The sequence below is a fragment of the Ichthyophthirius multifiliis genome (genome assembly GCF_000220395.1).
Source record: "Ichthyophthirius multifiliis unplaced genomic scaffold scaff_1120509251143, whole genome shotgun sequence".
Classification (NCBI taxonomy): Eukaryota; Ciliophora; class Oligohymenophorea; order Hymenostomatida; genus Ichthyophthirius; species Ichthyophthirius multifiliis.
In genome coordinates this window covers 66,121-78,707 of record NW_004086163.1, presented here as the reverse complement: position 1 = coordinate 78,707, position 12,587 = coordinate 66,121, and the positions used below count along the sequence as shown (strand labels likewise).

The window sequence follows — 12,587 nt, the reverse complement described above, 5'->3', positions numbered from 1 at the left end:
ACCCCAACCCCAACCCCAACCCCAACCCCAACCCCAACCCCAACCCCAACCCCAACCCCAACCCCAACCCCAACCCCAACCCCAACCCCAACCCCAACCCCAACCCCGACTACATATACCCATTCAAATATATTTATAACCTATAAATACCCATACAATATATATATATATATTTTTATATATATTTTGATGGGTTTTTATAAATAATTTCCAATATATATATTTTATTTTTATTTTTATAATTATTTGATTATTTTTAATAAATATTTAAATATAAAAATATTAATATATAAAAATATTTTTTCTTTTATATAAAAAATTAAATATATTTTAATTTAAAAAATTTATACAGAGTAAATTTATTAAATATATTTTTTATTTTTTCTATAAAAACACATTAAATTAATATTATATTAGTACATATTAAAAATAAATAAATTAAAATCATAAATTTTTATTAAAAGATATTAATTAATATTAATAATTTTAATTTAAAAATTAATGTTATTATTTTGATAAATATTATAAATAATATTTAAATTTAATTAATTTTATTTTTTCAGTAATTATTAAATAAATCATTAATTTTAAAATAAATATTTCCAATGTTTTTAGTTTTTTGAATTTAAATAAAATGAATGCTTGAGTAATATTTTATTTATAATAATACTTATAAATATTTTATTTTTTAAAAAAATATTTATTTAAAACATAGATTTTTAGTTAATAATAATTTTTTAACATATAAACATTTTTAATAAAAAAATATATTTTGCCATGAATAAAATACATAATTTTATTTCGTTAATTAAATTTAGTTGGTATATTTATTTAAAAAAACTAATATATAAAATAATTTATTATCTTTTAAAAAAATATATTTATAAAAGAATTTATAATTTTTTCTAAAAATAAAAAAAAAAATAGTTATTAAAAATAGCATTTATTTATATCATATATATTTATTAAATCAACTGCACTTTAAAATTTGTTACTTAACTATTCCGGCACGGTGCCCGTACTCCCCTTGGCTCTTGGTATGACTCAAAATAATAATCCTAAGGTGAACTCACATCGACTGGAATGCGCTAACATTACAATTTCGGGCGATAGATTCGTGAAGAATATAAAGACTTTCTTCCCTAAAAATATAATCATTCTTAAATTTATATTCGTTCTACAGATGTAAATCGTACTTATTTGAGTGCTTCTTCTCATTTGCAAGGAATGTTTCCTGAAGGAACAGGCGAATTATTACCTTTGAATCTTTTATAGAATTATACTTTACCTCCATTTAAAAACGCTAAGTCTTTTTTTGAAGAAGGATAAATGGAAGCACTTCCGCACTAAATTTAAGTCGTTCCAATACATAGCTTACATGCAAAAGATGATTTAGTATTATAACCAGATGAAAATTGTAAAAATTTGCATCATCTATAAAAAGAATATTATTCTCAAAGAAAAGACTTAGTAGATTTTATAAATTCAGAATTTACTCAAACATATCAAATTCTAACTTAAATGATGAATGAAACAGTTAATAATTTCAATTAAGTGCATTCTATCTGGATTACTTTATAATGCGATTTATATAATGGAAGATATGTGCCTTTTTTATCACAAGAATTGGTAAATAATATGACTTTTTTAACTTCTATTTCTTGGAATTTTGACTATTAAAGACCTGATCTGCTAAGCGCTTTAAATACAAACTTTTTCATGTAAGTTTTTGACTATATGAGGCCTGTTATAGAAGGAAAAAGTGAACTAAAATGGCTTATGTTGAGTGCACATGATACTAATGTGCAATTGATTTCTTCTTTTTTAAATTTTACAAGTATTGAATGCTTAATGAATTAAAGATTCGGGCTTTTTTCAAAAAATTATACTGAATGTGTATCTTATCCCTAATTTGCCTCTTCAGTTATTCTAGAATTACATTAAGATGATAATGAATTATTTATAAAAGTTAAAAGAGATGGCGAATATATGAAACTATGTGAAAGTCAAAATGTTTAATGCCCTTGGGGAGAATTTTAAAACAGGGTAGAGTACTATTTTACAGATTTAAATAAGGTTTGCTCAGATGAATAATCGTAAGAATCTTTATAAGAAATTAAATTGTATTAGTTAAATAATAATTATTTAGTTATGGGAGTTATTATTGTATTTCTTTAATCTATTATTATTTTTGGAGGTGCATATTATTTGTATTTTAGAAAATTAAATAATAAAGTGTTAAGTTTTTATTAATAAGATAATTAAGTCTAATTACTTGTTAAATGAAAATTTATATATTAATAGTTTTTAAATATATCATTTGTATGATTTTTTAATTTACTATTTTATTATAACTTAATAATATATACTCCTTTTAAAATAAAAGTGTATTATTCTTAATTATATTTATTATGTTATAATCATATTTAAATTATTATAAATTTCATTAAAAATTATATATTTCTATACCAAATAATTAAATAGAAATTTATATTTCTATTTAATTGAATTATATAAATAATTACTAAAATGAAAATATTTACCCACAAGTACTTATTAAATTACTATGAAATACATTTATATGTTTTATACTACTTTTTTTATGTTTTTTTATTTTTTCTTAAAAACTCAATCAAAAAAAAAGGTTGTTATCCATTTTTTCTAGTCTTTTTGAGTTGATTGAGTTCTTAAATAAATTACATAAAATATAAAAAACATCAAATAAATATCATATATTTTCAATATTTTTTTATATTAAGTGATTTATACATATTTAATTAAATAACAATAAACTACATAAAATTAAAATTATAAAAATATAATTAGAATATTGTTAAAATATAATTTTTTAATTGTAATCAATATAATCTATTTGAAATTTTATTTCATACCATGTCTAACGGAGATTAAATATTTTTTATATCAGGAAAAATCTTTGAAAAATTTTTTGACTAAAATAATAAAAAAGTAGAAGCCTAATGTATTATTTCTACTTTTTGATTACCATTAATCAAATTTAAAATATCACATAAAATTTTATTCACTTGAATTTATTTATTTTTTAGCTGCATAATTTTAAGAGAAATATATAAAATAGAACAAGCTATTTCTGATTATTTAAATTAAGCATTCAATTCATAACTAAAACAAGCAACTAAACACAAGTAAAGATTCATTTTATCAAAAAGTTAATATTCTTATTAAATAATTAAATTAAAATCAATAATTTATGTTATTAAATCAATAATTTGTTTATGAGTTACTAAGTTTATATTAAATTCTAAAGATTCTAATATATCAAGCTCCATCTTTTTAATACTTTCAATTGAAAGTTTTCTATGCCCAACATCTTCATAAAAAGTTTATAATCTTAAATAATTCGTTTAATTAAATTTCTGAGAAATGTACATACTCGTTACACCTGTCAGGTACAAATCTTAAGCCTTTAATTATCTTTTTATAATTTCTTTAAAAAAATAAATATAAAAATATTTTATACAATTGAGTATTTCTAAAAAAATTATCTTATATTAAAACATAATGAAAAAAAGTATCAAAACAAAGTTAAAAATTCTGTGTAAATTCTATCATCCAATCAATCATTTTTATTCTAATTTCATTTTATATTAAATGTTTAGATAAAAAATAGTTTGGTTAAGGTTCTTACTTTTTTTTTAAAAAAAATGATATAATAATTAATATAATTAATATTTTTACTTTTAGTAAATTAGATAATAAAATATTTTAGTACTATTCTTAATTAGTAGTTAACTTCGAAAACTTCTAAAGCTTATTTTACTAGTTATTTCTTTGGATATAAATAATAATACTCATATCTTTTTTATTAATTTTAGCCTATTTAAATTGATCATTATATTAATTTTATTATAATTTATATGTTTTCATTCTTATTTTTTATTTTCTGATTGATTAGGTTTGCTTTGGAAACCTTTATAATTATATATTTTCTGTATCTTTGATCATGTTATTTAATATAATATAATTAAGAATATGAATATATAATTTTTTATTAATTTATTATTTTTATTTACAATATTTTAATATATAAAAATTATATTTTAAATCCATTTTTTTCCACAAATAAGTTTTTATAAAAATATATAATTTTAACAAAAAATATATTTATATTTTCTATTAACTGACATTATTTTTTAATAATAGTTCATAAATAAACAAATAAATACATTTTTACAATTTGTTTGATAAAATCAACAGCATTTTTTTTTTAACCTTATAGTATATATAATCCATAGAATATTATTTGTCTATTTTTTAATGAAAGTATAGAAATAAAATTGATTTAATTTATATAATAAAAATCGAGAGGATTTTAACAAAGTAAATTATATTTTTTTTAATATTTAATAACTAAAATCAAAGTTTAAATTTTCGAAATAATAAGTTTTTTATAAAATTTAATAAGTAATTTATATTTATAAAATAATATTTGTAAATAATTTTCTTAAAGCATTTTATTTGTTTATAATTTGTAATTTCTTAATATTTGTTTATCTTTCATATTTTTTAATATAATAATTTCATTTTTTTAAATACATATTATATTTTGAATTTTTGTAATTTTTATTTATCATATTAAAATATTTTAATTATTTTTATGTTTTCTTTTTTTTCTGTAATTATTTTTACAAACTCAATCGATTATAAAAAGGCAAGAAAAAAGGTTGACAAGCTATTAATTTTGTACCATAGGTTTTTTATAAAAAAAAAATACAGAAATAAAAAACAATTAATTTTATAAATTAAAATAAATTATATAATTTATTTTAATATAATTAATTATATTTAACTCAAATATATTTTCAACAAAGTTCATAATATTTTATTTATTTATAAAAAATTAAATAATTTATTTATATCTTAGTATATTTTTTTCATAAATATACAAATTTTTGTTATTCTTATCTTTGCTATTTATTTTCTTCCTTTTTTATAAGTTATTATCTTTTCTTTAATTTCATTAATTGTAACCAAAAATTAGGACTATTCATCTTATAATATTTCTTCATTAAAATCCTTGACATAGTCTATAAAAGATATGACTTAATCTAAATTTATAAATATTTTTTCTTTTAGATTAACTTTTTGTTTTTTATAAGGATTAAATTTACAACATTAGTATTCTTTTAAAAATATTTTATATTATTAATCATAATAATCATATCTAAAAAATCAATCAGGTAAAAATATTCTTCGTCATTAATATATTATTTATAATAGTCTTTTTATAGAGAAAAATATTATTTTAACACTATAAAATAAGATAATTTTAATATCTTCATTAAGTCATTTCAACTTCGACTATTAAAACTTTAACCTTTTAAATATCGTTTGTAACGAAAATTCCTCTTCCTAATTTTTCACATTTTTAATTTCTACAAATTCATAAAACTGTTTAATGTCTTAATTATTATTAATAAAGAAATCTATTAAGTATTTAAAGTTTTTCTTTAATAAGGTTAATTTATTTTTAAAATTTCAATTATTTATCTATTTCCTTTAAATATTTAAATCGCTTTTTCTATGTCATCTATGACAGGTTAATATAACTTTATTATAGTTTAATAAATTATATTATTTCTTAAGATTATAATTATTATTATACGTATTTTGATATTAACCTTTATTAAATTAAGTATTTCTGTCGTATTATTTGCTTAGATTTTATTATAATATTTTTTTAAATGATTTCAATATTATCAGAAATGTCATTATTTATATACAGAATATCGCTTAAATTAGGTTTCTATAGTAAACATTTAATCCGTTTTTATAAGTAAGATTTAAATGTAATTAATTATAGATATTATATTTTACAACATTCTTATTTTCATCTTTATATACATAATAAACTCCTCTATAATTTTATTTTGTAAAATTGCAAATTCACATTATTTAAAAAAATAAAAAATTAGTCAGTATCCTTAAAAGAAAAATAATTCTTAAAATTCTGAACAGTTTTAAGATTATTTATACATTAATTTATTGTATTTATTTTATTATATAATTAATAAATATAGATAACAATATAAAAATTAGTTTAATTAATTCTTTATAACAATAGAAATATATATTAATTGTTTTTGCTTTTTTTATTTTTCTGTAATTTTTTTAAAAAACTCAATTTTTCAAAAAAAAAATCGAGAAAAAATGAATTCTGCATTTTTTTTTATTGAGTTTTTTAAAAAATATAAATTTGACTCTATATTTACAAATTATAAATATAAAAAATTTAAAAATACTTTTTATAATTATATCTTATCATAGAAATAAATAAAATATATTTATCTAAAAAAATTATAAAATAAAAAAAAAGATATAAAATGATATCCAAAGCAATAATTTTAGGTTTAGCCCTTCGTCTAGCTTTAATTATATACGCTGAATTCCAAGATTATTATTATAATTTAAAATACACAGATATTGATTATTTTGTATATTCTGATGCTGCAAAATATGTAATGGAAGGAAAAACTCCATACGACCGCCACACATATAGATACACTCCTATTTTATCTTATTTAATGATTCCTAATTGGGTATTATATGAGAACTTTGGGAAATTTTTATTTATTATTTACGATATATTAGGAGGCATACTAATTTAAAAAATACTAAAGTAATCATGTAGTCATTTAAATAATTCATAAATAAATAATTTGACTTATTTTTGGTTTTTTAATCCGATTATATTCAATGTTTCAACAAGAGGAAGTGCAGATACAATAATATGTTTTTTAGTATTCCTTACTTTGTATTTAATTTTGAATAAAAAATACACTTTAGGTGCTTTAGCGTTCGGTTTCGCAGTCCATTTTAAAATATATCCTATAATATATGCATTGCCAATATACTTTTTTATAGAGCATGAAACCGCAAAAAGACTTTTTACATTAAACAGAATTAAATTTACGTTAATTAGTGGCGGTTTATTTTTAATATTATTAGGATTTTTTTATTAAAAATATGGCTGGGTATTCTTGTATGAAACTTATTTATACCATTTTATAAGAAAAGATAATAGACATAATTTTTCAGTGTATTTTTATTACATTTATTTGAATTTTGATTCTCCTTTTAATAAAGTTCTTTCTTTGGTGGCTTTTCTTCCTTAGTTTTTCTTAGTTTTCCTAGCTGGCTGGAAGTTTTATAAAGATCTTCCTTTTTGTATGTTTGTTCAAACTTTTATTTTTGTTGTTTTTAATAAAGTCTGCACAGCTTAATATTATATTTGGTATATGTGTTTAATGCCTTTGATTTTGGCCAGAAATGAAATGTATTTTTAGAAAAAAAAATTATTTTTCTTATTGTGGGGAATATGGTTAGCTAGTGAACTTTTATGGAATTTAGGATCTTATTATTTGGAATTATAAGGAATCAATGTTTTTTTATATATTTGGATGAGTTCTTTGCTTTTTTTTATTATCAATTGCTTCGTTATTTGTTTCTTCTTGAAATATTAAAAAGTAATGGTTTTTAAGTAAGAAAGTAAAAAAATGGAATGATTATTATCAAAAAATTTTTAATGTTACTGAAACAAAAAAGTTTGTTTTTTATTTTTTTTTAAATATAATTTATTTATCATGATATTATTTAGTTAATCATTTAATATGTTTTATAAAGTTTATTAATATTATAATTTAATTAAAATTAAAAATACTTTAAAGTAATAATTTAATTCATATAAAAATTAAATAATAAAAAAATAATTTTTAAATCATTAATTAAATGTATTATTAAAATTTAATATATCTTCATTATTAAAAATTTCTAAACTTCAATTTCTAAAACATTTTTGTAATTCTCAACTTTACCAAAGTCCATTTTTTCTTCATTATTTAAAAAATAAATTCATACTCTATTTTTATTTACCATCCTGCTGATTTCCTATATATTTTTTCATATCACTCCATTGAAATATATATTTCCCTTATTTTCTATTATTTAAATAATATATTTAATGAAATTTTCCTTCAGACCAATGTATATTTGCCTTTCCGTGAAATAATTATTTTTCCTTTCTCCTTCATAAAATTTAGCATCTGACCATTCATATTTACCATATTTACCGTTAATATTATTATCCTTAAATTTACATTCATAAGTAGATCCATCGGTAAATTAATCTTTTTTTATGTATGTTTCATTCGATATTAGTAATTTCCTTAATAATATTATTGATCAATCCAAAATTCATTGTTTTTACAATGTAATTTATTTAATTTTTTTTTATATTTAAATAACTATAAATATAAGTAAAAATTATGAATGAAATATTTTTTTCTCAATATAAAATAAATAAAAATACTTATTTATCATCTTTCCATTTTCCATAAAAAACTGATTAATTTTAATTTTTATAAATATCCCTTAAGCCTTATCTTTTTTTCCAATATCATCCATGAATATCGCTATCTTAATGAATAAAAATTTTAGATCCTTAATTTTTATTTTAAACCACCCCCTTTCAAACTTAAATACGTTAGGCTATTCATTAATTCCATATCATATTTGATTTTATTTAGCTATTCTCTATATTTAAATTAGAATTAAATGTTAAAATTTTCTAGCTTTATGCTTATAATTTTAATAATAAACTTATTATTAGGGAAGTATTCGTTATTGGTCATAAATGGTCGGTCCTTAATACTTGTGTTTATCTTAATTTTTTTTTTTACTTATTTTGAATTTATTTATTTATTTGTTAAATTAATTTTTCCATTAAATATATAGTTTTAAAATCTTGTATTTATTGTACAAAAATTATTACATTTATATATGTATTATATATAATTAATAAATTAACAAATTTATTAATTTTTATTTTATTAAAATACTACTTTTATTTACAAATATTATATTAATAACAAAAAAAAATGGACTAAAACAATTTAATAGAATTAGAAATAACATAAAAAACAAATGATTTATATATAAAAAGTTTTTGTGAGCAATTATAAAAAATCCAAAAAATACATTTAAAAATTAGCATTGAAAATTAAACTATAGAATAAAATAAAATAAATCTGATTTAATATTTAATTAATAAATTTTCAGAAAACATTCAAATATTAACAATCTCAGGTATAATTCCATAATTTAAAATCTTAAAAAATCTCTAAAAATTTTATTTTTTAAACAGCACTCTAAAGAATTAAGATATAATAAATATTTAAGAATTATTACAATTTCCAAACTAAAATTTAACCCATTTTATATGTGATTATTCGAATATAGGAAATAATTAAATAGTTCGAATATTAGGTATAATTGAACAATGTGAAAATTTGTAATATTTGTCTCTAAAAGGTAATAATATAGAATATGTTGGCTTCTAAATGTTAATAGAAAGTATAAAAAAGTGCAAAAAATTAAATTATTTTAACATTTCAAATAATCCTTTAAAAGACGAATCTATGGACTTATTAATTCCTTTAATTTTTCAATATGAATTTACGGATTTTTCGAATTGTCTTTTAACTTATTAAGGATTTATAAATATTACAAATATAATAAATAAATCAAAAATAATCAAAAGTAAAACTTTAAATTTCAATAACAATATCCTTTCCAGTAAATGTTCTAATTTACTATGCTAAATGCCTAATTAATAAAATTAAGTATAATTTTTAGGACTCAAAAATACTAAATTTGGAGATTTGGCTGCTTAAAATATACGAATTATACTTAATGTGTTTAAAAATTTAGAGTATATGGATTTATCGAATAATCTTTTAACAGACATAGGTATAGATAAGATAAGAAAATCTTTAGATCAAAAAAAGTGCGTTTTTAATGTTAGCTTGAATTATATTTCAAGTAATTTTAGAAAAATTTTAATGCAAAATAAACAATTCGAATGTCAAGAAATAAAAGAAAATCAAGAAGAAAGTTAAAAATTTGATAATTATTATTATAATTTCGACGCTTTCAAAAACAAAATTTCTATATTAAATAAAAGCTATATAGAAAATTGTAAAAAAAACTAATAATAACCCTCAAAACTAATCATTTAAACCTTTATCAAAATATAAGGCAAATTAAAAAAAAAAAGAATAAATAAACATATTTTATATTTTAAAAAAAAGATTTGAATTAAATTAAACCTTTAAATGAATTAATAATAAATGATAATTCTTTAAAAGTAGAAGAATTTGAGCTAATTTTTTTAATTTTATCAATTGTAACTAGTATAAATACACTAAAAATACATAAAATTTAATTAAATATTCATACCGATATGTTATTTTAGAAAATAATTAATTATAAAACACATATAAATAGTATTTATCTAAACAACATGTGCATAAATACACCTTGTATTTAGAAAATTATTATTATTTTGGGTAAAAATTATAATTTTTAGTAAAAAAGAGAAATCAAAATTGATTTTTTTAAAAATGAAATTTGTGATTAAGGGTTTTTTTAAATGACAAACTTTTGTGAAAAAAATTTGCCGTTTTGTCAAAATTTACTTTTCGGTTTTAATAGATTAAGTTAGAATTGTTTAACTTTTTTAATAGAGAAGATTAAATATAATTAATATTTAACTTTATTAGAGTTAAATTTAGATAATCTGGAAATTTAAAAAGAAGAAATTATTAATTTTTTTTTTGAATCATTAACATAATATGATTCTAAAATAGAAAAAATAAGCCTAAGCTATATCAAAAAATTTCATTATTTTTCTTCCATAGGATATTTTATCGAAAAAAACAAACATATAAGGTATTTAGAATTAAAATAAAATAATTTAAATGACGAAAATTACATTCATATTTTGCATTCAGTTTAAAAAAATATCACAAATATACAAATTATAGACTTAACAGGAAATATTTTTAGCTAAAATATATAGTAGAGCAAAAATAAAAAAATTGTTTTAAATAATTTTTAGTAAAATGATATAATACTACCTAATTTAAAAAAACTTTAAAAAAATCATCTTAATATTTGGAAAAAAAATAAAATTCTTTAAATCTTTAAAGCTCTTAAGATTTTTATAATTCTTAAACTTTTTAAAATTCTTAAGATTTTTAAAATTATTTAAATGAAAATAAAAATGGGCAAGAAGCTTGTGTTAAAAAGCTATAAAAAATTTCAAGCTAAATTGATATAATTGATTATTAATCATTACCCACTATTGAAAACTCATTTTATTCTGTACCAAAAATACCTGTTTTTTTGAATTCTTTTATGAGGGATAGAAAAAAAATTAATAGTAATAATAATAATAATAATGTAACTTTTACTGATTTTAGCACAGTTTGTTTGGAGGAATAAATTTGTAATACTCCTTAAAATTTAACTATTTGTTTAAGTCAAAAAAACTAAACTTAAATAAAAAGTATTAAATGCTAATTTAGAAAACGAAAAGGTGATATAAAGGCAATGTAAGATTATGTTATTTCACTTGTAGAAAAATATGAAAATTTCGTGTAATTGGCAGAAGAAACTTAAAAGATGAAAAAAATCTATTAGTAATAAATGGATTGTCTTAATAAAATATACAAAGTAGAAGATGAAATTATTTAAAAAATTAATGAAATCAAAGAATAAGTAAATAATTTTATAATTTTTTTATTTATTTTTAAAAGATATTTTATAAAAGCCAAGAATTAGATTTACCTTTAAATTATAAAGAAGATTTGGAAGAAGAAAATATATAAAAAACAAAAAAAAAAATTTAAATTTATGAAAAAAAAATAACTTTCTTTTTATAATTAAATATCAAAATATTTAATTATTATTAAAATAAAAATAAAAATATTAAATAATTTAACTATATAATAATATTAATAATTATTTTTTTATATGTATTGTGAGGTGAATTTAATATAGATAATTATTTTTAATTATTTATTAATTTGCTTTATTAGAAACCATAATAAATTATTCCTTAATAGAAAAAATATTGATTATCAATAATAATAATATATTTTATAGTATAGAAATATAATCATTTCTTTTAAGCCTGTAATTCTTATTCTTATCTATTTATTACATTGGCTATTTTTATTATAAATTTAAAACATTTATTTTTTTATTTATTTAACTTCTTTTTCTATGATCTTATCCATAATTTAGTTATCCAAATTTAAAAACTCTTTCATTATACTTAACTTCAGTACATTTTTTAAATTATTACTAATCATCATTAACTTAATTTTTATTATTAAATAAATAATTCAAATTTGATTTTTATTATGTGCATTTAGGCAAATATTGATAGGTATAAAATTTTCTTTAAACTTCATAGAAAATCGGATCTGCCTTTTTTTACTCAAGCCCTTATTTTCTTAATCTTTTTTAAAAAAGTTCAACAGACTAAGATTTAGGTTATTTAATTTATTTAATGCAAGGCTTAAATTGTTTAATTGGATTATCATAATTCTCATTATATGACTAAAATAATACACATTGAAATTCTTAACTATTTTAGGTAGTTCCTATAACTTTTCTACAAGGAATAAATTAATAATTATCATTTTCGTGTGTAATAGGATTAAATTATTTATTTTTCATAAATTTTGTAATGTCTTATTATT

General features: G+C 17.8%; 2 protein-coding genes across 2 annotated transcripts, besides 6 other annotated features; one reads left to right on the top strand and one right to left on the bottom strand. All coding sequences in view use genetic code 6, as the record gives it.

The window, feature by feature from the left end:
* Positions 1 to 107: a microsatellite.
* A 123-nt stretch (positions 108 to 230) lies between these two features.
* Positions 231 to 269: a microsatellite.
* Positions 262 to 301: a microsatellite.
* A 639-nt stretch (positions 302 to 940) lies between these two features.
* IMG5_148380 (hypothetical protein) lies at positions 941 to 7,544 on the top strand (the record flags this gene model as incomplete). The annotated part of the gene is made up of 5 exons (XM_004030999.1): positions 941 to 1,417; positions 3,935 to 3,984; positions 5,782 to 5,828; positions 6,356 to 6,666; positions 7,249 to 7,544. Coding segments are annotated over 5 exons (1,181 nt in total), but the record flags the coding sequence as incomplete, so codon positions are not given.
* Positions 1,025 to 2,343, bottom strand: IMG5_148390 (hypothetical protein; the record flags this gene model as incomplete). Its single annotated transcript, XM_004030998.1, has 1 exon — positions 1,025 to 2,343. A coding segment is annotated over one exon (624 nt), but the record flags the coding sequence as incomplete, so codon positions are not given.
* Positions 4,102 to 4,143: a microsatellite.
* A 3,460-nt stretch (positions 7,545 to 11,004) lies between the features above and the next one.
* Positions 11,005 to 11,083: a microsatellite.
* Positions 11,008 to 11,091: a microsatellite.
* Positions 11,092 to 12,587: the final 1,496 nt, after the last annotated feature.